The sequence below is a fragment of the Plectropomus leopardus genome, chromosome 18 (genome assembly GCF_008729295.1).
Source record: "Plectropomus leopardus isolate mb chromosome 18, YSFRI_Pleo_2.0, whole genome shotgun sequence".
NCBI lineage: Eukaryota > Metazoa > Chordata > Actinopteri > Perciformes > Serranidae > Plectropomus > Plectropomus leopardus.
Genome location: NC_056480.1, coordinates 14,446,241 through 14,473,431, shown reverse-complemented (window position 1 = coordinate 14,473,431; position 27,191 = coordinate 14,446,241). Strand labels below are relative to the sequence as shown.

The 27,191-nt window shown below is 39.0% G+C and overlaps 1 protein-coding gene across 1 annotated transcript in view; it reads left to right on the top strand.

Moving 5' to 3' along the window:
- The window catches only part of adgrb2 (adhesion G protein-coupled receptor B2), a 243,880-nt gene that overhangs the window by 119,914 nt on the left and 96,775 nt on the right, over positions 1–27,191 (top strand). The window contains exons 3-12 of the mRNA XM_042506819.1: positions 810–893; positions 2,992–3,180; positions 13,572–13,733; positions 20,214–20,378; positions 20,811–20,975; positions 22,265–22,366; positions 24,314–24,420; positions 25,409–25,603; positions 26,070–26,138; positions 26,659–26,767. Of these exons, the coding sequence (XP_042362753.1) occupies positions 810–893; positions 2,992–3,180; positions 13,572–13,733; positions 20,214–20,378; positions 20,811–20,975; positions 22,265–22,366; positions 24,314–24,420; positions 25,409–25,603; positions 26,070–26,138; positions 26,659–26,767 (1,347 nt within the window). The remainder of the gene's footprint in view (positions 1–809; positions 894–2,991; positions 3,181–13,571; positions 13,734–20,213; positions 20,379–20,810; positions 20,976–22,264; positions 22,367–24,313; positions 24,421–25,408; positions 25,604–26,069; positions 26,139–26,658; positions 26,768–27,191) is intronic.

Genomic DNA, 27,191 nt, shown 5'->3' with positions numbered 1-27,191 from the left:
GGGAGTTGATTAAGTCTTGTGTTGCTGAAACTAAGCCTACAAATCCATTTGCACAGATCAGAACAGACTGCGCTCATGCCTCCGTATGTTTGTACCAATTGAGATAAAAGCGACTTAGATATGTTGCATGATTTCGCTTTCTCCATACTTTCTCTCTAGGCAATCGTTCTGTTTCCACAAATGCTCAACATTTATTCGATGTATATCAGATCCAGGCTTTTCTCCAGTGTCGCTGCATGTATTATTTATGTTTCATAACCCAGCCAAAACTTCTTCTTTTTTTTTTTATATCCTGCTTACTTTGCTAACTTACTTCACATTGCATTTCAATATGTATATTTTTATTGACATTTCGTGTTTTGCCTCTAAGCTAATGAGACAGTCAGAATAGACTTCCTCCTTATTTTCTGAGATTATACTGCAGACTTGACATTCTGTTATCTGTATCTGCACGATGTGTGCTGAAATGTATCAGCGTGTTCTTTAAATATTCAGCTACAAGGAGCAAGCCAAGGAAATGTAGGCGTTTGTAGTTTTATTTTGCCAGAGTCGTGTTTTGGATGTACTAAAAGATGTACTTTTTCTGACTCCTCTGAATGTACAAAGTGGATATGGATGCTGATGAGCACTTATTTACTACAACTTGAAAACCAAGTTTCTGCATGCTGTGGCACAAGTGCATGTGTGCGTATGACGTTTTATAACCTTACACATTTAGCCTCTCGCTGGATTTCATATGTCATATTTCAAATAAATATGAGGAAGAAATGGGAAATTAAAATGAAGTTTTTGTCTTTTGTCTTTTTCAGACCCATATGATGATGATGATCTGAAGGTGAAGACCCAGAGACCTCGATCAGCTGACCAGCCAGGTGTGTTTCAGGCACAAACTGGTGAGTAGTGTGATGTGTCTACAGCCTGGAACAAATGAAGCCAACTTGACATTTACAGGATGTGTGCGTAACTAAAAATAAAAAGTCCCTTATAAATAATTATTATACATTGGCTGCACTCCAGGGCAGCCAGCTACCATAGTTCATTCATTCACGTGTGAATATGTGAAAGTGTGAACTTATAAGTGTGTGTGGCTTTAAAAACTTACATAATTAATAGGATTGAGAGGGAAAATTGAATTATTCATGTTATGATGCATTAAACATATCAAGGATGTCACATGTATATATCCAGAGTAATGTGCCCTATACATACATGACATTACATGTTGGCTACTCTGACCACACAAGAATAGGTCATATACTAATTTGTGCTCATAGACACATATTCACAGTTACCCACTGTGTGGTGGAGGGAGTCCCTACCGCAAGGGAAACCCCTGGCTCTGTCTTGTCCTTCTCCTCTGCCCCCCTCCCTCCTCACTTCTCCCCATTCTTCCGTTCCTCCAGGCATGTGTGATGAGCGTAAGCCCTGACTCACGGCATGTTAATGAAGATGTAATGCGATTAACGGACATGCAATTAATTTGATTTCCTTCTTTGCCATGTGATGACGCCTCAATCAAAGGACACGGCGCTCATAAACAATTTAGAAAGAGAGAAGCGGGATGACTTAACACTCTTTTTTTTTTTTTGCTTTCAAGGGCGAAACTCAGAGGGAACAATAGGACTATCTCTACAGCTGCCTGGAGAACTCAAAATCACCCAAAAAGATTTCTGAGCACACAATCTGTGCCACTATATGAACATTTGAAGACATTGTCTTTGTCTTTAGTTTTCATATTTCTGAATTTGAACGGGATCATCTTCCTTATGAATATTCAGTCAAGGTTTATTCACATTAAGGGGCTTAAATCACATCACATAGCTCCCATACTTACATCGTATGCAGAAATATCATATATCACATATTGATGTAGTATCACAAGCCATGCAGTGTCATAATTATACATTATTAAAATCTACCATAAAGCAGTATAATCTAATATCAGACATATGATGACCTTGGACTCTCTTACCTTCTTCCCTGGATGTCTGCAGGTCCTTAAAATGTCTTAAATTCAATAGTGTAAATATCTACTATCTTTCGACTTTATACTTGCCCTCACCTGTTGGCAAAATGTAGATTAACCTAACTAACTCTTGTAACTATATTCCTACATAAAACCTACCTCTGCACAGGTAGGTATACATGTATATACTGCTTACCCTTGTATTCACCTGCTATGGTTTTATAAGAAAAACATGATCTCTCTCTAAAAGTCTGTCTTGAACACGTTTGAAAAATGGTCTTGACAAGCTCTTAAAAAGTTAAATGTAGGTGTCTGATACCTGTGAACACCCTGCTTCTACACACGGAGGAGGAAAAAATGTTCCTATAACTACATAAAGTCTCTCTGGTTATTGTAACCACAAAGCCCTCTCTTCATCTGTCAGATAGTCCCAGGCTTTTCACTTGACAATTGTATGGATTACGATTAATGTGATTTTTTTTTTATTGAAGTGATATTACAATGGTGTCACAGTTATCAGAGGGAATTTTCATTTTATTTCAGTAAATAAAGAGCAGAGACAGGAATCAATAAAGCAAACATGTGCTAATGCGCTCAGTAGCAGGGAAATTGGAAGTGAAAATGTACCGATGAATTGTCATCATCCACATTAACACTTCCCTGTAAGTCTGGCTTCTTTGTTGTGGCTTTTTACTGCATGACTCCCATGATACATCAGTGTAGGCCATTTATTGCAACTCTGTAAACAGCTGAATATGTTTATGATTAGGAGACGGTCGTCACATGAACCTGAACATGTAGAGAAACGTGTTGTATCACATTAGCCGTCGTTTATGAGCATGTTTCAAAGCATGCAGTTGGTTTTATTTGCTCTTGGTCAAAAAGCTGTGCTCATGCTACAAATAATAACGGCGTTCTTGTTGATCTTTTGCATTCTTGCATTCTAACCTGTAGAAACATTAGTAACATGAAACTGCAACCATTGAGCATAACTCTGGCTCTGTCTACCTCCATCTTGCTCTCAGGTGACCCTGCTGCAGAGGAGTGGTCACAGTGGAGCGTGTGTTCTCTCACATGTGGGCAAGGCTGGCAAGTGAGGACACGATCTTGCGTTTCTTCTCCCTATGGGACACTGTGCAGCGGAGCCCTGCGGGAAACGCGCATGTGCAACAACACCGCCTCATGTCCAGGTGAACCTGGGATCACAGGCTCAGGTACTTTTACCCAACTTTTCATTGGCTGCCTTTCAGCACTAGTACTATTTTTTCCAGAAATAATGATGAGGGCTCAGTCTTTGTTTATGTGCAGTTTGTTTGATGCCATCCATGATACCTGCTTCCCTGCAGTGCATGCTGGGATATGCCCCTGGCTTTTGTGACCACATGTAGGGATTAAAAAGTCGAGAAAATAAATGACAAAGTTTAGACGTGTTGCAAAAATGATGACCAATTACCTACAGATATTTGCAGACTGCATTGCAGGCCTCTGTTTTTTGTTTTGTTTTGTTAATGTAAAATTTGACTAACTGCAGCTTTTGACCATAAGCTCTCTACTTAGCACCTCACTCAGTTGTGCAGCATTTACTTATCTATTTGCAATGTGTTAAGAAAGCTGTGAAACTGAAGAAAATAATGACAGTGTGAAACTCTGTCACTTTTGAGGAAGGTAGGCGGTATGAGCACACACACACACTCAAACACATCATGTGGGATCTGCTCAGCCGAAACATAATCTAACCATGGTGGAGCAGAAAAGAAACCTACAAAATGAGAATGTCACTTCGTCATTTCAGTTCACACTATGAGCCAGCTGAGTAAGAGAGAGAATGGGGGAAAGAGAGAGAGAGAGACAGACTGACGTGACACTTAAGTTCGATGTCAGCAAGTCTATTAGACCTGCTATAGCTCTGAAGTTCATACTTCCTGGATTCTCTATCTTTAGCTCTCATCTTTCACTGTCCTCTGAGTATTGTTCTCCCTTTCCTTGTCTTGTCTATATCTATGATCTATATATCAATGTCTTCTTATGTCTGTTCAGATAGATTAGTTTTTGAAAAATGAAAAAAAAACATCTAACTGCATACTTAGAAGATTAACTTCTGAAGATATAATAGATAAATGTAATTTATCTATAGATGTAATTTAATATGGAAAGTTAGATATACAAAGATGGAAATTATTGATTGTAAATTAAACCTGTGTTATACAGTGATAAGCATAGAAAACATTCAAAATGATAACAAGAGCTGCTGCAGCTTTTGCTTCAATTTCAGAGGAATTAGAGCTTTTCATTTTAGATGCAGTGGCAGTTCCAAGATATATTTAACCAATCAAATACAATTTTCATTTGCATACATGCTCTGCCAATCAGAGAGAGTGTATCCAACCCTATCTGCTTGCTACAAAAAGGCAGGAGCAGAATGAAGAGCACCTCATCCATTTTTCCCCTCTGCAATACACAACGCAATCAAGCCAGATCAGTTCACTGAGGGAACTTGTGTACCGCTCATCCTGAATTATGTCAGCCCTGCTCCCGTTTGATTGCCGATGTAGGTCTTTACTAGATGAAATTGTGAAGTACTGCCTGTCCTGCTCGGGTTTGATTGATTGCCCTGATTGCAATTGAAGTGAAGTTCTGTATGGCACTGGCTCCCTTCTGCCTGGTCTCCGTCCCTCCCCTAATCCACTTCTTATGCTAAGTCCCCAACCAGAGGATGACAAAAATTCAGTGCTGCTTGGTAAAGCCACAGTTGATGAATGATCAAGTGGTGCAGCAAACCTCCTAGCCCCTCCTGCTATATTAGCAGTCTTTAGCCTGCAGACCAGCAAAGGTAGCAAAGTCGTTTTTCAGTTTTATTACCACACTTGAGGAAGAGTGTGAGGCTTTTTAGTCGCAACCTCTTAAAGGGGAACTCCACCATTTTCACACATCAAACTCAACAAATCTTGGGGCGCACCTGTGTTGCTCCAGAGAGAGTGGTGCAAAGTCTGATAAATTGACTTAAATGATGTCACTTGAGGCAGCTTCAGTTGAAGCAGAAGACTCCAAGTTTGAGAATGAAGGAAAAAAAATCTGATGGCAATGAGACATTCAGCAGCTGGAAACTATATTACTCACTAGCATAGCACAACCGGATCTCCAGCTGAACCGATGCTGATTTAGTTGCATTATGGATAATGTAGACACAAGGTTTTGACATGAAAAATGCATGGAATAAAAAAAAATAGTGGGCCGCATTCACGCATTCAGTGTGTACACACAAATTAGTGCTTAAACCATGTGTGCGAATGTTATAGTAGAAATGTAGGATTCAGCAATGTTTTTTTAAACTGAATTTTTTTGTACTCTGCGAACAAATTTAAAACTGCCTCAGACCATGCTTACGTACAAATGATGAAAGCCTGTCTGTCTCGGAATATGTAAACATGCACCTTTTAACCAAATGCAGAGCTTATTAATACTGCATTTAGAATTTATTTTATCTTCAGCCTTTCTTCTTCATCAATTGTTGTCATAATTTAAATATTCAATCCAAGTGTTCCTGTCCAGCTTACAGTGGACTATATGAGAATTTAATTTGTGTGTAATTATGGCTACTCTCACCAATTTTAGTGCCATTACATTTTTATTTTAAGATCATTCAGATCTGCATCATATTCAACCTTGATATAAGAGACTGCAGTCCACTCCTGCAGTAAAGAGCCCAACATGTTTGCAGACGCTCACTGATGGTTCAACACTGGGGTGTGTGTGGCCTGAACATGTGCATATTATCAACTTGCTGCAAATGTATTTCCTTATATAGAGAAATGGGGCCATGGTCGTATGCTGATTGCAGACAGTGGGCAGGAGCCTGCCAGTTAAGAATGATTCTGATTCACCAAAATATGCACAGTGGTAAGAACAAAATTAGCTGGTGCACATTTGTCATGAATCAGACGGTAGTTTTGCATGTGCACTTATATTAGACGCAGAGTAAGAACGTTTCTACGCGCATATTAGTGAATGAGGTTCATTGCTCCTGGTTTGATTTTTTTATCCTTCCATTTTAAGTCAACAGTGTTATAGGAGTACAATGCTTAAATGATGTAGCATCCTTTTTAGAACAAGGATCTTGCATTGCCTGTCCACATGCATGGTTTTTGTCACTGGGCAGGAGGAATATCCCTACAGATAAAAAAAAAAACATTGAAATTGTGCAAAATCTTGCCTTGGGATATTTTTGTTGGTCTGAACTTGTCAAAGCCTGAATCAGACAAGACCTCCCTTTCACCTCCCTGTCACTTAATGAATTGCATGTGAAAGCTTTGCAAGGGAGATGAACAGCCTCATCAGTGGTGATTTTACCAACATGGGCCAAGCCAAAACTAGCTACAGTTGACATGTTTGGCTTGATTAATGTCTAGACAAAAAGGACACAATGGATCTTTTTAGTGTTCTCTTTGTAACAAGAGAGAGTCTTTGTAAGATCAATCTTGCTGGCTACTCAGAAGAATCAAGGGAATCATGTCTGAGCCTGATATGATAGCAGACCATCCACTCCACCAGCAGATCTCTGCACCATAATGTGACAAAGAGAGTGATCGCTGATGCCCTGGCTTCGTGACTATGGCAGCCATTGGGAACTGACTGTGGGCCTGTCCAAGGAACATAGCAGAAAAGCCTGCATTGTCCCTAGACTAGAGAGGGAGAAAGCATGGCCCTGTATTCTGTTTGGCAGACAGTGTGATACTCTCTAGACTAACCTCTATGATCCCAGTGATACCTAAGAGAGTACATCTCAGGAAAATGGCACCAATGTCCTCCATATACAGCCACTAATAATGACAGTGATGCTTTTGAGGACGGACTATTAAATGAAAAGTCAGGTCTCATAACTTCTCTGGAGATATATAACTCAAAGCAAAAGTGGGGCTACGACTGTCTAAATGTCAGAGTCACAGCACGGGGTGTAGTCATTGAGCTTTAGCCGTTTAGTTTATAGAACCCCATCATTTGACAAGGCCTCTCTTGTGTAAAAGGCACTGGATGAACATTTATATAGGGAGCGGCATCCATAGGGTTCTATAGGCATTACTAAAAATGTATCTACATTCAAAGAGAGGCGCCCCTAGAAAGTTTTTATAAAGGGTGGCTAGACGGGGCCACTGAAAATCTTGGGGTGGCACACCAAAACCAAAAGCCATAACTGAATTTCAGGAATTCAATTATGCTTTTAAAGTAAAGACTACCTGAAAACTATATCAGTATGAAGGTTAAGGGGTAGCATACTGATATCCTTTAGTCTCGTTTTTTACAACTAATGGTAGTAATCATATGATTGTAATTATATTCTGTACAGAATAATGGGGGCACAGTTAACATTTTGGGTTTCAAAGCAGTCCTTATTTAATGTGTTATATATCTGCATATACTTGTTAGACGATTCATTGATCTTCAAATAGACTGGTTGTCCTTTCCTTAAAAGACATTCGGCTTTAATTTGAAGAATTACAGTGATTATTAGGAACAAATAATGCACTTGAAACAAGCCTTCTAAAGTTACGCAGATACTTGTAGGTACTGAAAGAACCTTTCTTCATTCAGAAATCTAGAGGTGAGAGGTCAAGCCAAATTTGGAGTATTATTTCACCCCCTTTCCAAAAAGCTAAGCTAACATGGTTGGTACCAATGCTTCATGTTTTTTAGTATTAAAAGATACCACTCCTTTCAGTCAACCTTTCAACAATGAGCACGCCACAGCTGTTTTAAGACAGTAATGTTGGCCTCCTATTGTCTTTGCCAGAGGGCACCAGTGGGTGTGGCAGCAAGTGTATCCCATTGTGATGCCGCCGCTGCGTTTAAATTAGACCAAACCTTGTATGGTGTCATATTCTGAGTATTTTTATGGAAACATACATTTTGTGTTTGTTTGTACTTACATTGAAGGTATCCCTGCATCCACAAACACAGGCTGTAAAAGTGTTGTGATGTTAATGTCTAGTTTTTATTGTTTGTGTGCAGGCTTAAGGTGTTACTGTTGTTTTGGCTCTGTCAATTGGCATTTAAGTGATATTTAAATGGCATTATACTTAAAGAGCAATTCGGTCTGCTCTCATTTTTTTCTGTACATCTCTGTAAGTTTGTGTGATTTCTCCATGAAGTATATGTCGTTGAGTATATTAAATGTACACATATGCTTTCACATTTCAGTAAGGAGTCAGTCAGTGTTTACTGGTGCAAGACATATAAAAAAGGAACAATTTTCTTCCCTGTCGGTGCATATGCTAATCTTGTTTTTATGCAAATGTGCCGACGCGATTTGTATGTCTAAGTGCCTCATTTTCCATTCAGTGTCGATATTAATATCCTCAGCCGCTCCTTTGATGGGATATTGGTTGCTGTGTTATGTTCTATTTATTATTTCATTTTTCCCTCCACTCCTCTGATGTTTTGTGACGTGGCTCTGGAGGCGTGTAGGGACACTCCTGGGATTGCCTGAATGGGATCACATCAAATTCAAGTGGGACTGGAAACATGGGGTAGCAAAGAGATATGAAAGTGTTTAATGAATTTGATGTGGTTGACTTTCCAAAACAATTTTCTTTGTTACTTCGACTTAATTTGGCGTAGAAATCTACATGCTTGTTTGATTTGTTGATCTCTTTGCTGCTGGATTCAAGCCTCGTCTTCCATCTGGTCCGATGGGGAGTCATGAACAAACATTTAGTATACAGAGACACACACACACACACACACACACACACACACACACACACACACACACGTACATACGCATACTTATCCGGACTGCAGTAATTTGGACTTAAAATGCAGTCACTAAAAAAAATGGTTTTTTTTCCTGAAATACTGGAAAAACAATAATCATGAAATGAAACAACTCCAGTTTGAGTTTTTAGAGAAAATTCACTATACACACATAGACACACATTATGTATGTTAAGTATGAGCTGCAACTTTCAACCCTGATGTTCAGAACATGACGGCCAAATGCGCCAACCTCCTGATTTATCTAAAGGATCTTCAAGTGAAATCTTTCATCCAACATCCTCTGTTTGTTTCATATGCATTCACTCACAATCACAAATTTATAATGCACATAGGCATAAGTGAATACGCACACGCTTTCACAGTTTCCTCCAGTATCCTGAGGTGGGGAGAGTGCAGTCTGCATATTTAATTCTTGTTTGCCAGAATTTTCTATTCTGCTTTTCTACCATTTATTTGTGTTTGTGCACCAGTTAGGACTCAGAAGCATGGGTGTGTTATGAGTGAGAGTGTGGGTGGATATGTCTTTGGGCGCATCTCTGTGCATGCGTGTTTGTGTGTGTCTGCACGAGTTAGGGAACATCAAAGAAAAGTAGCTTGGACAGAAAGCCAATGAAGTGAAAATGGACATTTTTTTCCTCGTTTTTTCATGAGTAAAACTCCTAAATTAAGGTGATACAGATAATCAATTTTAAGTAATGGTCTGCCTCTTGACAAAGCAAACCAGGCAGTAATTGGTCCGGCAAATTAACTTTCTTTTTGTTTGTTTTTTTTTTTTTTTTTTACACGTGCTGAAGTATAAGGATTTTATGCCCCAAAGCGTGCAAAGTGAAGTAGTACCCCTACTTCTGTTCCATTTAGCTACTGCTCATTTGCCATAGATTCAGTGACATTTAAAACATGAAGCGGAACAATGGTGCATTATGAATACAGTATGTCTGGGTCACTGCATAGTCAAATGCTGCAACATCACACTTCCACTAACCATTCAAGCAAGACACTGAGAATGCATGCGAAGATGTAGTGGTGGCTGACTGCAGATGGTGAACACAGAAAATTCTCACACACCCACACACACACCCTAATATGTAGTTTTAAATAATGCAGCTATCTTTGCTATGACCCCAGATGAAATTGCTGGTAATGATGCTAATGCTTATGATCAATACAATGCATTTGTCCTATTATAGGCTGTGCATTCACAAAGTCTAGAATTAAGATATCTTTGATATCTTTATATAGCAAGCATCATTACACGGATTTAATAACTGCGTAGATTATAAAAAACGTGTATTGAAGTCATGCATCCTCATTACACATATCCTTAGTCTTTGCGTTGCTGTGAACATCTGCTAAGTGTGTGTGTGTGTACGCATATGCTTAAATAAGGATGGTGAGCATGGCCATTTTATCCTCTCTTATCTGAGCTTACTTGCATTTGCATCAGAAACACAGCCCAGAGAAAGTAAATCTGTGTGCTTCCATTTTTGCACATTCTCCAGCTACATATTTTTCATCTACCCCTCACCAAGCTGAATTTTTGGAGTTCATGAACTTGATTTTGTGACAAGACAGATCTGTCACTTTCGTGGTTTGATCAACACTGATCAGTTTGCTATTTAAATCTTGTTTTTCTTTTAGTGCCTGCTGTAAACATGCTCTTTTCCACCTCCCTCAGCGACTGCAACCCTGACGGCAAAGAACTCCCTTTTAATGTGAGCAGTTGAACCCAAAGACGTGCCGTATTATGTTAATGTAATTGTTGGTGTGTCAAGATAGACAAGATTTTTGATATAATTGCCCTCTGCTGCTTTGTTTATGACTAGAAATACCACTCAATGGGGAGTGCTTACCTGGTCATCAGTAGGTGCTGTGATACATTCCACATCCCAGTATCTGAGGACATTTTTATCGTGTTTTTTCCTCCTTAATTTGCTTATCAGATTCTAACCTTGTCCCCATCTCCGATGGATATTTTCTCCTTTTAATGTCTTAGTCCCAAAGCAGCTTCAGGCTTGATTTTATAGGCTAATTGATTGGCTTTGCGCAGTCAGACTTCAGATACACTTGTACTGGTTTGAGAGATGGAGATTCGATTTGGATGAATAAGTAATGTCTTACAAGCAATCTTGTAGCAATGTAGAAAAAAAGCTAAATAACAGAACTTTGACTGACTTGTATTATTTTTTTTTAGTTTGTTTTTGTATCAAATTGCCCCAGTCTCTTGTGAGGGTTTTGCAATTACTTTAATTTTGCAGATACCCCCAAGAAATCTGCTGCTTGCACTTTGGAGATCCTGATTATGTTTTGTTTTTTAACAAGATTTATTAAATTAAATATTTCGTAATTAAGTCTTGTTTTATGTTTGATACCAAAATATTTTGGTTGACGTACTTGCACATTGCATCCTGCTGCATTAAAATGCCACCTTTTAGGTGAGTAACAGCTGTTCAACAGACACAACTTTCCCAATGGGTTATACGAAAGTGCAATTTCAGAGCTCAAAAATCTTAAATTTGGTGGCTGTTGAACATTCTGAACCATGAAATTGAGCATTTAAAATAAATAAAGTTGGGATTGGGGGTCAGGATTGGGTTGCACCAGTTCTTGTAAATCTATCACTAAGTGTGTGCGTAAAATTCTTCTCAGGGTCTTAGTAATTCGAGCTGGTTTCAAAGTTTGTTACTCCATCAAAACTAGTTTAGTGATGTGTGTTTAAAAAAAGTACTTATAGACATCTGTAGCCAACACATTTTCACTTCCAACTGGTCAAATACAACAGCATGGCCGGTGGCCAAACACTTCAAACTGTGACGCTTACGTGAACCTCTCATGTCAGTTTTGCAAGTTTCAGTTTCTTCTCATTATTTACGTATGGTATTATTTTTAAAAAATGAACTTTCAAGTTCACAGAAAACAACTAAATAAGAACAGAATGATAAATGTGTTGTGACATTTTCATATTAAATTATGCTAACCTAACTGAGGATAATTGGTTATGTAGTCTATATGATTACCATAGCCTTTGAAACTGGTCAGTGACTCAGTAAGTGTGTGTGTGTGTGTGTGTGTGTGTGTGTGTGTGTGTGTGTCTTTATTTAAAATTACTTTTAAAATTACTTTTGATTGATTACTAATCAAGCAACCTCTCTGATTATTGGACCATATTAGATATTAGCAAGCAAACATTATCTTTCACAGTTGGTTCAGTCAACTATGCAACACTTACTCCTGCCAGACAGGATGCATAAATATTTAACAACTATATGAGAGAAATTGTTTGTGATGTGGAACCCCATGTAAATTTAGATGTGCGCAAATCTCTGCTTCATAAACACTTACGCTATAACTAGGCCAACTTTAGTTAAGCAAAGCGCACAACTGAGATTAAAATATCTAATTGAATAAACTGTACAGAAACAAAAAGCGACACACATGCTTATAACTGGATACAGTCCTGATGCTTTTGTCTCTCTGCAACATAGCCACTCTGTACAGCATCTTAAAGATGCACTGATACCATATTTTGCAGTATTTAAGGATATCTAACTGTTTACCGGCTCCCCATATATCTCAGTACTTTTTTAATACCACCGTCTTCTCCCTCTCTCTCAGCCCTCTATAATCCTGCTCCTCTGAGCCATCCTTCACAGAGTAGACTTAATTATTTATCGCCATGATTTATTTAGCTTTGCTCAACACAGGACCAGCAATCTCCATCCTGCTGTCTCTTACTTTCTCTCCCTCTGTCCCTCTCTGTCTCCATATCTTGCTTTCTATCTTTCTCTCAGCATCTCGCCAAATCTGCTCCTCTTCCTTTCTTCCCATCTCTTTCAACATAGCGTAATCTCCTTTGGTCTCTGGCTGAACATTTCTGTATTTTTTAAATAACTGCCTCATTTTCTTGGCCTTTCAAACTTTCTGAGCCAAAAATCTTTTTTGTGCTCTTTCAAATTAACTAATAATCTCCCCTTTTTGTCATGTTTATCTATTTTTATTCTCACCTCTCTTGACACTCACTAACTAATCCTGTCAGTCATCTTTTCCGCCTCTGGAGTCTCCTGTTGAATATTTCTTTTTTTTTTTCTCTACAATCTGTCTTTTCATTGTTCTTTTCTCTGAAGCAATTATTTTTGTGCATGTGTGTCTACACATGTGTTTTTCTCTTACATGACACAATCTGCCAGTGTCACAGCGCTGAAACAGATCAACTAGACATTTTCCTGCAAGAATTAGTGTCCATAAAGCAGCATCACAGAAGTAGACTTGAAGTTCATTAGCTGCAAAGTTTTTTGTGCAATTCCACTGCTCATTTATTCTATTTTCAATGTATTTCATCGTCATCTGTGGCTAAAATGGGCTGAGATGTGCAGTAAAGGGGAAAAAGAGGAACTGAGAGAAAAAAAGATCAGAAACATTTTTAATACTTTAATTGGTGTTTGAAGTCATTGGAGTCTTTGGATCCTTTTGGTTCACTCTATATAGTAACCGAATGCTCTAATAATTTCAGAAGCCAACTTACTACATTCATTTCCTTGTCATGGTTTGAGCTGCATGACTTCAAATGCTAGAGTTTCCATTCCTAACCTCCATTTTCTTTCATTTAACAATGGTTAAGTGCAGTTTCATTCTCAGTGTTTCTTTTCCATTGGATCTGGAATGTTTTTGTGAAGGTCAGAAGGTCATTTCCGTCATGTTTTTTAAGGAATGTGCATCGTCTCACTTAATTTCTCATGTTTCTCTCATTCTCTAACCCTCCTGCCTGCATTGGGATGCTCCAACCCCTCCCTTTCTCCCTCATTCCTCACCCCCATGTCGTGTTTGTGGGTGTTTGCAGTGCATGGGCTGTGGGAGGAGTGGTCGTCATGGAGTCTGTGCTCTGTGACCTGTGGGCGGGGCTCCAGGACGCGAACCAGGAAGTGTGTGAACGGAGGCGGGGTCTTGGCTTGTGGACGACCCGAGATTCAGACCAAACTCTGCAACATAGCAGTGTGTCCTGGTTAGTACCATCCCCATTCACATGATACACCCAGGCTCTCTCTCTTTGCCTCTCTGCCTAGTCATGCATGACTTCTTCTTTTTCTACCAAATCACAAAAATCAAAATCAACTGGGTTACTGTGACAACTCTGAAGTTTACATTCACATGCATTTACTTTTTGTGTTCTTCCATTACAGCTCTTGCATTGACCAAGTGTCTCTCTCTAATCTGCTAAAATGTGGACGGACGCTGCATTCATGTCACATTGTGCAGACTGTGTAGGGAAAAATGTACATGTCAGCCTCCCATTGTTCTAACCTAAGGGTATCGGTGGTTTCTGGCAGTGATGGTATCTTCCACATGATGAAAAGAACTAGACCAATCTAATGACTGCAAAGCCACTATAGCTTGCAATTACATCTTGACACCAATAGAAGCTGAACTAAATTAAATGACTTTTTGGTTATAGCTCATCCAAATTTAGAGAATTGTGTCAGAAAAGACAGCCGTTAGAGTCCAGAATTTCAACAGATATTCTGAATGGAGCCCCGGCGGTAGAAAGATAACTATTGCTCTTGACTCTCCCCAAACATATCTGGAACAGCACTAACCTCTTTCAGTTCAAAACACTTATCAAAACCAATCTTTCCAAAATAAGCTTTCTTCTGATTGATGTTATATGTATTTTAATGTTGTGTGTTTTTTATTTGTGTTTTAGTGTTCTCCATTTTATGATCTTTTATGACTTTTGGAAAGTGTCTTTAAGTACCTTGAAAAGCATTTATTATTATTATTATTATTATTATTATTATTATTATTATTATTATTATCATCATCACCAAGTATAATCAGTTGTATACAGCCAGGTCAGCCTCCAATAAACTTAGGCTTAACCAGTAATTTTATGATCAGCAGGAAAAAACAGGTACCATTTTAGCTTTTGCAGATTAAATGAATAGAACAGCCAACAGCCCAACATTGACTGCTGGCCTGGTGTGTCGGAGCCCTTAGTTTTTGCATAGTTTGCTGCTGTTTTTTTTTTTTTCTTTCTGTTGAATGTCTGATATTGTATGTAACACAATGCAAATATGTAATCAAAGCTTAATTTCCTTCATCTATATGGAGTTCCCAAGGTCACGGAAAAATTGGTAAATTCATGGAATTTCACAGTCACTTTGTCCAGGCCTTGAAAAGTCATGGAATTAGTAAAAATAATTGAAAATTGCAGAAAAGAAGTGAAATTTAACTATGTGTAATGACATTAATTCTTCCAGTAATCTTCTTTGGATAACCTTTCTCGTAATGTAACATAAAGGCTATTTTATTTTCTGTAGCTGTCGACATCACGTAGCTCTAGTATATGTTGATGCGTGACATGTTTGAAAAGCATCCAGAAAATTTTACTATAGGTCCTTTAAAAGTCATGGAAAGTTTTTGAAATTTTGGCCACTGAAATGTGTGGGAACCCTGTCTGTAGTGTGACAAGATTTGTACTGAGCTCTTGGATTAACACATGGACTGGAACTTTTTTATCGTACCATTCTGTTGACATGGCGTGAATGCAGCATTACCCCTGCCTCTCCTGTCTGCTTATTCTCATTGCTTGAGCTCTTGTATCCTCACCATAGTTTTTAATTTTGTATTTTTCTGTCGGCAGCCATGGGATTCATCCCCATTTTTCAACTCTCACTCACTCAACCTGATCAGTTGTAGCCTAGCAAAGCCTTTAGGTTGGACTTTTGTGCTTCCTCCATGCTTGGCTTGGTTTCGATTGCTGAGCAGTCCTGCAGTGGAGCTCCTCAGCTATTGTCTTTGAGATTACCTGTTAGGCCTATACCTTGTCAAGAACAGCAATAAGGCTCTGGTGCTGCCCCCTCTAATTCTGGTGTCTATGGGGACCTCAGGACTTTATTCCAATCTGACTGACTGACTGACTCAGACTGTCCAGCTGAAACATCTTTATCAGGCTGCATTGGAGTGGAAAGGGACATACCAGCGATTGAAATAATGTCTCAATAGAGCCAACTAAAGAAAGAGAGTGGTGAGTTTTGACTTACAGCTACCTGTTACAGAGCAGCTTTACAGATGTAGTCCTGTGATGTAAATACTTACATCTACTCATTAGATAGGGCACAGTTTACATTTAGCACAAAGAAAAGCCCTCAGCATTTTTAAGACTTAAACTGTACTTCAGGCATATTCATTGCCTCTGTGCAATTTTAATTTTGTATTTCAAGTGTCCTTTTAGAAAACCACTTACTTTGAAAGCATTGACATTAGAAAGGAATATTAATTTCAGTGATTTAATTTCGGTCTGTGCTTTATATTTCAGAATGTAAATGGTTTCTACACAACATTGGAGTAATGGCATTAATGGGCACACAGACACTAAAACATAAGACAGTTCATAGCAACATTGGCGGCTGCTTTTTGAATAATTTTATATCTTGAATTAATTTCAGTCAGAGCAAGAGCATGCGTGCTTGTATAGTATGTAAGGCTGAGCAATTATCACAGGGTAAGTGCATTTTATTTGTTTTTTGCAAAGGTAAAGAATCCTGCATCATTTCCCTGTAGAAAACAATATATACTTATATTTATATGAATGCTGCTGGAGCCTGTCTGGGCGATGGCTTTTTGTGTTCCTACGCTCCCTACTGACTAATATTTATTTTGTTTTTATTTATTTATTTGGCCTTTTTGTTTTTATGTTTTTCAAAGCAGGGTTTTATAAGGTTAATATTTAAATAAAACAAAACTGTCCCCATTGCCAGACAAAGCGGCTGCAAAGTTATGTCTCAAAGAGGGAGGAATAGGAAGACGTCGTAATCTAAAGTATGGCCTCCGGGATGTTTTACCATGCTGTTTTGGGAACAGTGATGGAAAGAGAGGGTTTGGGAGAAAGGCTCTTCCTTCAAGGGCCTCAAGGAAATCTGTGTACGTGTGTCCTCATATGGTTTATGTGTTTGTGTCTGAGTGTGTGAATCTATCACAACAGATTCAGCGTGCTTTTGGGAGTTCAAAGGCAATGGTCCTTTGAAATGATGAATGCCAGCAAAGGCCTTTTGGCACAAACGTCCATGCATAGAGAATAGAGCTTTGATGGATCTCATCTGTATGTATGCGTGTGCGTGTGCGTGTGCGTGTGCGTGTGTGTGTGTGTGTGTGTACATGTGTACGTGTGTGTGTGCGCATGTGTGTGTGTCTCAGTGATTGGATCTTTCTCTATATATTCAGACCATATGCTACACTATATGTCTATGCTACAGTGTGTTAAACCCATGTAGAATTAATCAAAATTGGACTCCTTTACTGTAATTTCTTATCTCTCTTCACAGTGGCTTATCGCTCACGTAGATATACACTGGAACATCAAACAAATGCATGCACATGTGGGCAGAGCCGCAAATGTTAATATGACAGCTGTTGCATCAAATAAGACAATCAGCAGGCTAAGAGTAAAATGAGCAGAAATGTCATACATGAATAATTAATTTGATCGTATCAGACCTTTTAAAGCTATCGGCAAGAACTAGAATGCGCTCATGTGGGGGCAGAGAAGCTGGCTGGGAACGTCCTTTATGCCTACCTTTTTTTTTCTCACAACGTAAACAATCAGTTCACAGCTAAGCATATGTAAGGATTAATGGTTATGTCTTAATTACAGGCCAATTAATAGTTTTGTGTGTTTGGCAAGAAACCCACTTCCTACGAGAGAGAGAGATGCCATGCTACACTGCCAGCTGCGTTCCTATATGCTGTTTTTTTTCTACTGGGAAATGTTTTTGCATATACTGTATTTCTAGCTTGCCTTGAATGCATTTAACATAGAGTAGTTCCTGCTGACAACAGTGTGTAAATTTGTGCCTGTCATACAAATTGTGCTATAAATCTGCTATTTTGCCACTTTTTTCAACATTACAAAAAGCTTTTTACAGCTGACTGTATATTTACTACATTTTTGTGCAATTATGTGTGCTCCTGTGTTTTAGGTGCAAACGTTTTCACACTGCTATAAAGATGAGGAGATGGTTTGTCCTTCTTTTGGAGGCTGTTCCCCACTTGTCACTTTAATTACTCAGAATTAAACTTGGGAAATGTCAAGTTAACACTTTAATTCTAGCTTACAGCTCATTCTGTTAATGTCATTCCCCAACACGGTGTTGGCCCCAGCTAGTTGGAACACTATACGAGCCACACACACACACACACACACACACACACACACACACACACACACACACACAGTGTGATTGACCACATTACCAAGGAGAGTTGGCAATGCTTTCCCACTTGGGAGAAGCAGACAAATACATTTACTACACTGTACTTCACTTTCTCTGCTACTTAAAGCCCCTGTGTGTAGAATGTGCACCTCGATATATCATTCTGAGCTGAAACAGGAGCAGTTCTCACTTTGAATTGCTATTCTTGTTAATATAAAGACAAATAGACAGGCTTCTGTGCAGTGTAGCACATACACAATGGCTGTGGCATGGCTTTTAAGGTAGGTTTCCTGTCTTTTTCATAACATAGAAGGCTGTAAAATGTTTAATAAATGCCTTAACCCATTTAATTACACATTTTCAAAAGTACTTTGCTGTAACTATAAAAGCATACAAAGTGTATTTCTTTTCAGCATAGATTTGTTACTCGACAAGAAAATATAAACCTCTATCAGCTCAGCTTGACTGAAGGTTACATTTAAGTGACTGAACAATAATCAAACTGTAAATTCTGTTCATGGCAATATGAAAATCCACACTACACAGTATTTGTATGTTCATCAAATGACTGCATGTAATGTTAAAGGGGTCACTTATAGTAAATAAACCTATTGGAAATTCTCACCTGACTCTGCTCTTCTCAGCTTTATGGAGGTTTTACAGACAGAGTAGCAACTACCTTGTACACACAGTGGTGCTCTAAGCAACTAAAGAGGAAGATGTTTGTAGAGAGCTAATAGTAAAGTGTATAATAAACTTACTTTCATTGGATAAATACACCTTCTTGCTCAGAGTCTGCTGAAGTGTAACTTGACTTATGTGTGCATGATATCACAGAGTTGTCCACATCAGTAATCCAACTGAGGCAATACATGAGTTGGCTTTTTTTTCACAACACAAGTGACACTGCTGCCAACAGAACTTTGCATTGTGTTGTTACTCAGTTCAAATTATTACCTCTAGGAGTGTATGTTTGTGTAAATGTAGTAGACGATGCTTAAACAATTAATTTGAGAGTAACAATTTACTGCTCAGCGCAACCATGACTGGTCTGAATATATTTCACTAAAAACAACAGTTGCCACCAAGGCTCTGTAATGGTAGCAACAGGTAAAAGATTAAATACCATCCCCTTACAACATTATACTGTTGTACAGTTGCAGTTGGACAGTAGTAAAACAGATGTAGTTTAAAGCTTTCTTGACTGGAAAGTATGCTATTGTTAGCATGTTGACAAAGATGCCAAAGGACAAAATTTGTGGATTTTCATACCAGTTTTTTTGGTCTGCAAGGTTTTTGCAATTGTTGTAATCCAGCAAAAATTAACAAATGCAACAATATATGAGGTCCCTTTATTCAACAGTATTCTGAAAAATAAATGGTCGCAGGTCAGTAATTGGTTCCTATGGTAAGTTTTGTATCAAAGAGTTTTAATCAAAAATTTGTGTTATGAACGGTGTAGAAATAAATTATAAGAATCCATTGACAATTTATTAATCGCAGATTTCAGCTGCTGTTGTGCATTTTCTCAGCAGAACATTGTGTTTTTTCTTTAACACAGATCCACAAAAATGGTCTAAACTGTAACCAGCTTTGAAATTGATGACATACCAAAAATCTTTGACTGCACACACTATAAATGAGTAATCTTCCTGTATTTGATTATCTTTTTTTTTTTTTGCATTTTTTGATGTTTTATTTGAGAACTCAATTACTGCAGCAAAGCTCCCCTATTAAAGGGGAGGGGAAGGAGGGGGGGCTTTGATTACACCTGTGTGTGTCATCAGGCTTTGGTTAAGCTGTTTGGTATTCATGCATCATGTGACAGGCAGCCTTGGAATGTATTGAAATGTTATTTTTATTAATCTATTTCTGCACAAACAGCAGTCAAGAGTTGAAATGTGGTGCATCTCTAATAACACTTTGAATGGAAATCTGTCTGTACTCTGTGTGAACTCTTTAAAACAAAGCATGAAAGGAATAGTAATCAGCTATTTCATATCATATTGAAATATTTAAAATGTCCATAGAATTATGAAGTGTGTTTGTTTGTTGCTATTTATGGAAAACCAAATAGCCTCTGTATTTGTCCTGATTCTTTCTATATTCTGTTAACTCGTAGCCTACTCACTTTTCCTGTAATGTGTTCTTTCTCTTTTTGTCCCTTACATTGTCCATTCTGTCCTTCAAAATCATGGCTCTATTCATCCTTATTTCTCCATGTCTCTCAAAACTTCATCCATTTCTCTCTATATTCCCTTTCCTCTGTGCAGTGGAGGGTCAGTGGTTGGAGTGGGGGCCGTGGTCAAGATGCAGTGTGACTTGTAACACGGGAACCCAGCAGAGGCAGCGACGCTGCAGTGCGTCAGTGCACGGCTGGGCTGAGTGTAAGGGCCCCCATCAGGAGAGCAGAGAATGCACCAACCCCTCCTGCAGTGGTAAGGTGTACAAATGAATGTTTAGTATTCACACTCACATGCTCTCGAGTTGCCATTATGCAAACATGAAACATACATTATCTAAAGACATCGGTATAGTTTTCTCTGATTTGTGTTCCACATACCAGCAATTTGTGGGTTGGGACCCAGTTTGGCTTGCAAGTTTGTTTCGACTAGGGGCCCCAGAGGACAAAAATACTAGTGTGCATTAATGAGCTTGGGGCCCAGAAAGGGCTCATATTGACTTAATTTGGTATACCACGCTAAAAAATTGAAAAAGTTTCGAAACTGCTGCCTCAGAGTTGTGTAACCTAAATTTACTATTTGCCAGCAACTCCCATTTATTTTTCACTTTACATGCTGCTCTCCTCCCCTCCTACCCTTCCTCCCCGCTCCCCAATCTTCACCGGCGGTGCCTTGCTCCTGTTACAGGTGGAGGTAACTGGGGCAGCTGGAACCATTGGAGCCTCTGCAGCAAGACATGTGATTCCGGATGGCAGCGTCGCTTCAGGATGTGTGAGGGCACTGGAATACAGGGCTACCCCTGCGATGGCTCGGGAGAGGAGGTCCGATCCTGTAATGAGAAGAAGTGCCCTGGTCAGTGACTCAGTAAATGTGTGTGTGTGTGTGTGTGTGTGTGAGAAAATGAGGGAGAACCCCATTATGCTTATGTACATATTATTCATGCTTGGAAACTCTGTATAAACACTTTTTGCCGTAGACATTTATTTTCTGTGTGGCTGCATTTCTGTGCATGCCTCTCCTAGTGGGTTCCCATTGGAGATGAACGAGTATGTGTATCTGTGTGTGTGCCCAATCTGTACATGCACAGTATTTGTCAGGCAGAATGGAAATGATTCCCAGTGGTTCGCACCACAGCCAAAGGCTTCTATCACAATTTTGGTACTGTGCTCTTCTCATCTTTATCTGTTTCTTGTCTGTCTTCCTGTCAATTCACATACCCATCCATCTTTGGCTCTTCATTGATTTTGCATGTCCGTGCCTTGTGGTGCTGTCCTTTTATCCTCTCTGTTTACCTGAGAGATACTCTGTTTCTCCTTATATCACCCCTCTTAACATTGTTTCTTTTGCTCTAATCTCACTCGCTTGCTTTCAGTCTTTCTGTGTGTTTCTGCGTGGTAGAGGGCGAGATGTTCAATGTCAGACTGTCAGCGCTGCAGGAAACAGTGTGGTTTAATAAGCACGCCTCCTGACTGAAGTTGTGTGTGCATTTGAATATGCAAGTGTATGTTCTCGACAAGCCTGAATGCCACATGTGTACGTGCTTGCATTGAGCTCTGACAGACTACAAATGATAAACTTCTGAGTGCACCCTCCACCGTGACCTCTTTGTTTTGAGTAGCTCCCAAGCCTCTCTTATACAAGACGAGGATCTTGTCTGTTGGCATTTCAGGGGAACATCATATCATATTTTCTCTCTTTCAGCCTCTTTCTCTCTCTCTCTCTCTCTCTTTCTCCACTCTCCATCCCTTTTCATCTCCCTGCATAGCCTCTGCCAACACTTTTCTGCCCCCTCGGAATATCTACACTCTCCCTGTTTTTTTTCATCAGGGTTATGAAAGGGAGGGAGGGGGAAAAACAGATGAATAAAGAGAGGGGGTAAGATGAAGAGGGAATGAGATACTGTACTGAGGCAGTGACACTGACAGAGAGCACTGAGCAATGTACAAGGGAATAAGATTGGGAGCTGCTGCAGGAGAACATTGATTTGAATCTTGTTTTTTGTGCCTCTCTGTCTCCCTCTTTTTTTGCTGGCTATGTATGTGTCTGTGGGAGTGTGTGCGTGGTGATTTTTCTTTTTCTGAGCGCCTGCTAGACTATGCTTCATTTTACTTTTTCGATGTATTTCTCGCCTGGTTCTACAGCTCCTCATGAGATATGTAAAGACGAACACCTTCTCTCTATGGCATGGAAGAGAGCCTCAGCTGGAGAAACAGTCTACAACAAGTGTCCAACTAATGCCACTGGTCAGTTGCATGATAAGCTTCAGCCAGAATCTGACAGCTGTTAGCATATTTCAATGGCAGCTCGTGTTAATTTGTAATTTGGGGTTTAGTATAAATCAGCAGTGACATTACACAATACAACAGTGACTCAAACTGTAGCCGGTTCTTAAAAAAAACAACAACGAGCCATGAGCCAGCATTAGAGAATATCAAACAGTCATAAAAAATGTCCAGCAGAAATTTGTTAACCCCATGAATGGAAAATCACACCTGGTAGATAGCATGAGCAGAGCTAGTTACAGTGGGAGAAAGAAAACACCCATAGACACTCATTGAATAAAGAGATTTAATGTCATATTGTCATTAAAGAGGAAACCTGCATAATGAAAAAAACTGAAGATCTCAAACAGGCAAAAAGGAAAGGAAAAAAAACAAAAAAACTTAGCATCTGGTAGTTAGCATGAATAGAGCAAGCTAAAGGGTAAGACAAAAAGGAACCTAACATTATAGATACTCATATTTATTTTAAAAAAAACCACAGGAAGACATTACCAGCTTGCAGGATGAAAAATCTGAAAATGTCCAACAGGGAAAAGCAAGATTTGTTAGGCCCATGAATTGACGTTAACACTCGATCATAAGCATTAGCTAGCTAAAAGGAAAGCTATAAGGAACTTAAACTTACAACAAAACTACACGAAAATAAAAATCTTAATGCTTCTCATGTTTGACTGTGAAGTTGGAAAAACAGTGCAACAGAACAGCAATCATCTATTTTATCAAAGAAAATATTGTAGAATTAATAAAATTATGATTGGGGAATCCTAAAAAAATTACAGTTAGATACAAATATCTAAGGATCATCAAAACTGTTCTGAAATAGTATTACTTTGTTGCATTTTGGTACACAGAGGTGGTCATTATAACATTTGCAGATCATGCAGCATCTACCCTAAATTAGTAGCTGCTTGAATATAACCTTGTTTGTGTTTTATTTATCATGGTAATGTTGATCTAAACTGAGGAAGAACTCAAACAGCTGCTGCCAGACCTTTCCTTTTAACTTCCAAAAGCAGAAACAAGAACAACCCTTGATTTCTTTCAGACACTTTCTTCTTTAGAATTGAAGCCAAGAGCAGATGTGGTTCAAAATGCCTGTAATATAAATGTGTTTCTACATCTTTTAAACTCCGGCATTGGCTCCCACATCAAAACACGCCTGTGTGAATCAGGTAGCCTGCCAGCAAAACATTATAACTTCAAGAACATTTCATTTAAGGTAAATCTATGAACTAAATTTAATTAAACGTGAAACTTTACAGTTTATTTATGTCACTTTATTACTCATAAAAAGACAGAGCCACAGTTCAGTGAGTGCATATTTGTTTGGCTAGGGAAAAGGTTTTGTCTTAGTAAAGTATTTTGGCAGCCTTCACCAGTCTATCTGCTGGCTGCCATGTTAGAGCAGCCACACACCGCGAGCTGCCAAAACTGTAACAAATTAAACATTTGGTAGCTGTACCTATCCTAAATAACATTTAACTCCAAAAAAGTCACGTTTACAAAAGTGACCTTTTGTTTTTATTGTTTCTTAAGTGTCATTATTGTAAATGCACTGTTGTTTTCCCTATATTACAATGCATTAGACAGACCCTCTGTGTATAACCCCTGACCTTAGTGATGTGATAAATGGAAAATACCTCTAGAATTAATGCAAGTATTTTTCTATTTTCAAAAGTAGTATAAATTTGTATGTGAGGTGTTAAGATCTTTCTCAATTTCTGCATGCTGCATTTAGTACTTAGGCACAGCAGCAGGTTCATTGACCGTGAATGGAAGGCTTTCCTGTTCACGGTCAATGACTATTGGACACCATATTAACAGTAATATATTATGATGTGTTCTTGCAAAGGTTTCATTCCTAAGTTTGATAAATTACATATAAAGTTTTTGTCCTTTTTCTTTCAGGATCTGCTAGTCGTCGTTGCATGCTGGACAATAATGGAGTTGCTTTCTGGGGTCCTCCGAGCTTCGCCAGATGCGTCTCACTTGACTATAGATATTTACATTTATCTGTAAGTTCCTTTTTAACAAAACAGTAGAAACTCTTCAGCAAGAAGAAAAACAAGATGTATATTCTTCCAGATGACATAATTTGAGCCAAAAACAAAGTGCTTTCTGTTTTAAAAGTTATTTTCCACCTAACCTGCCCCCTTTTCACCCATCATGTACCTCTGTTCAACTTTCTTTAAAAAAAAAAAGTTTACCAAAAATAGCAGAGTGTCTTTACTCAAGGCTTCCCGGTATCTCTAATTAGCTTTTCCAGAGCTTTGCGCTCACACTTATCAATTAATGAACATAGCTAATGAATGTGTTCATCAGCCAGGCTGTTTTCCTGCTCTGTGAACTTCAACCTCTCTCATCTCCACAATGATGGTGGAAGGAGATAGGGGTCAGGGATTGTACGTGACAGAGCTGATTGCACTGTTCGCTTCTGTTCTAACCTTTCATTAACACTAGGAGTCAATAATTAATTTTCTTTGATTGCTGTTATCTTCTTTTATTCCAGGCTCTCTCATATTTCTCTCTCTCTCTCTCTCTCTCTCTCTCTCTCTCTTTCTCTCTCTCTCTCTCTGTCTGCATTTTACACACACACACACACACACACACACACACACACGCAGACACAGTCTTGCTTTCTGTATCTCTGTCTCTGAAGTGATGAGATCCAATTCCTGCCTGCCTGAGAGTGCTGCTAGGCCTCTTTTTGCTCGCCTATTTTAAGCACAAGCCCCAAAATCCAAACATGCTCATATATACTCCTGTTTTGAAACATCCCCCTTGGCTCACATCCCAATCATTTCTGTGATTTCTTAGGGGGAAAAACATGATCTTTGATTTGTTTGGTCTTTCTGACATTTTACCAGCTACATATTTTGAATAAGAACACATGCACTACATACAGTTAGTGCCAGTGGGCGTGCATTTAATCATCTTGACTGTTCCAGGCAGAAGTGAAAGTATCATCTTTTTTAAATTTCTGTCTCTCTCTGCACACTGTAGTTACGAGAGCATCTCGCGAAGGGTCAGAGGACCCTGGCCGGGGAGGGCATGTCTCAGATCGTAAGGAGTCTCCTGGAGCTCTTGCAGAGGAGGAGCTACTACAGTGGCGACCTTCTCTTTTCCACGGAGATCCTGCGAAATGTGACGGACACCTTCAAAAGAGCAACCTACATCCCAGCTCCCGACGACGTGCAGGTAAGCAGAGCCAAGCCCCCTCAAGTCAGCATACAAAACATGCACACACAGGTACATTTGCAACGCCTCAAAATTTATTCAGTGTAGGAGCTCTTCTGTCTACTGCACAAGTTGTGCATAACAATGAGCCACAGCTACACAGTTTCCGTGGCCTCAAACGGGATTTTTTAGCAGCGTTTTTCTCTTTTCACTGCCTGTAAGAGAGCAAAATGCTGCTGTCTCAGTCAGTCAGTTGACAGACATTATTTTATGTTTTACAATATGCCTCTGTACAAAGGTCTACTGTAGTAGGGTTGACAGAGAATAAACTGCAGTACTGCTGCAGTACTAATGGTTGGTGGGTGCAGGTTAGCTACACAATAGGGGACAAGGGCTAACAATTGAGTGTGCATGCAAACACACACAAATGAGTTGACAGAATCTAGAGGCCTTGCTGCAATAACAACTCAGTGCATCTTGTGTTTAGAAATTCTTCCAGATAGTCAGCCTCATGTTGGACATGGAAAATGTAGAGAAATGGGAGGACGCACATCAGGTAAAGCCCTCTGCTTGTGAGTTACTGTATGTGTGCATACATACCATAATCAGTAGCCACCTACTATCGTTCTAAGTTTTCTGAATGTGTGTGTAGTTCAGTACTTTATTGCGTGTGTATTTGTGTGTAAAGGTGGGTGTGACCACATTGCACATTAACTTTTCATTACAGTCATAAAAACACACCTGTTTACTAAATGCAATGGCTGTCTATTAATTATACTATGTGTGTATGTGTGCACATTTGTGCATTTTTGTGTGTGACCCATCTTGATGCCCTTGAGTTGAGGTGTGTTTACTCTCCATCTGGACACAATAAACAAGTAACCAAATATGATATTATATCCCACGTGGTAACAATTTACCGCCCTGGAACACATTCAGTGGTCTAGATAATGCAATGAATAAAAAAGTGTTTCAAGGGGTGAGATATGGCTCATAGAGAGTTTGCCATGGATTATAAATACGATGACATCGTCATGATTGATGCTCACCCCTCTTTTTCATCCCTGCATCCACAGGTCGCTCCCGGTGCTGCTTTGCTGATGAGGATATTAGAAGATTTCATTCATCTCATCGGAGAAGCCCAGAAGCCTTTCCAGAGTTTCCTGGTGGTTACCAACAATCTCAGTAAGCGTCCTGTAATGCAGTCACTCAGCAGAGACAGTTAAAAGATCATTTTGCACCATTAGAGACATTCCTCTGTTTAGATATTTTAGAGAGTTAAGGTCAGAATTTGGGTGTGAATTTTTACAGTTCTTTATTCTCAGTTACACTTAGCTATGGTCTTGTTTGTTATATGATCTATTTCAACTTGTCATTTTATATTCTCTCACTTTTAAAAAAATATGTGTTTCTTAAGATTTCCTATAAATGAAGTTTAACAATGAAATGACAGTGACTTTTTAAGATTATTTTGCACTGTTTTGTTTTTTGCTCATCTGGTCTTTAAAGGTATAGTATGCAGGATTTTCTTTAAAAGAAACATTTTGGGGGTCCTCCAATAGACCCTTTGAGCATTTAACACTTAATTCATTATTAGCAAAATAAAAGT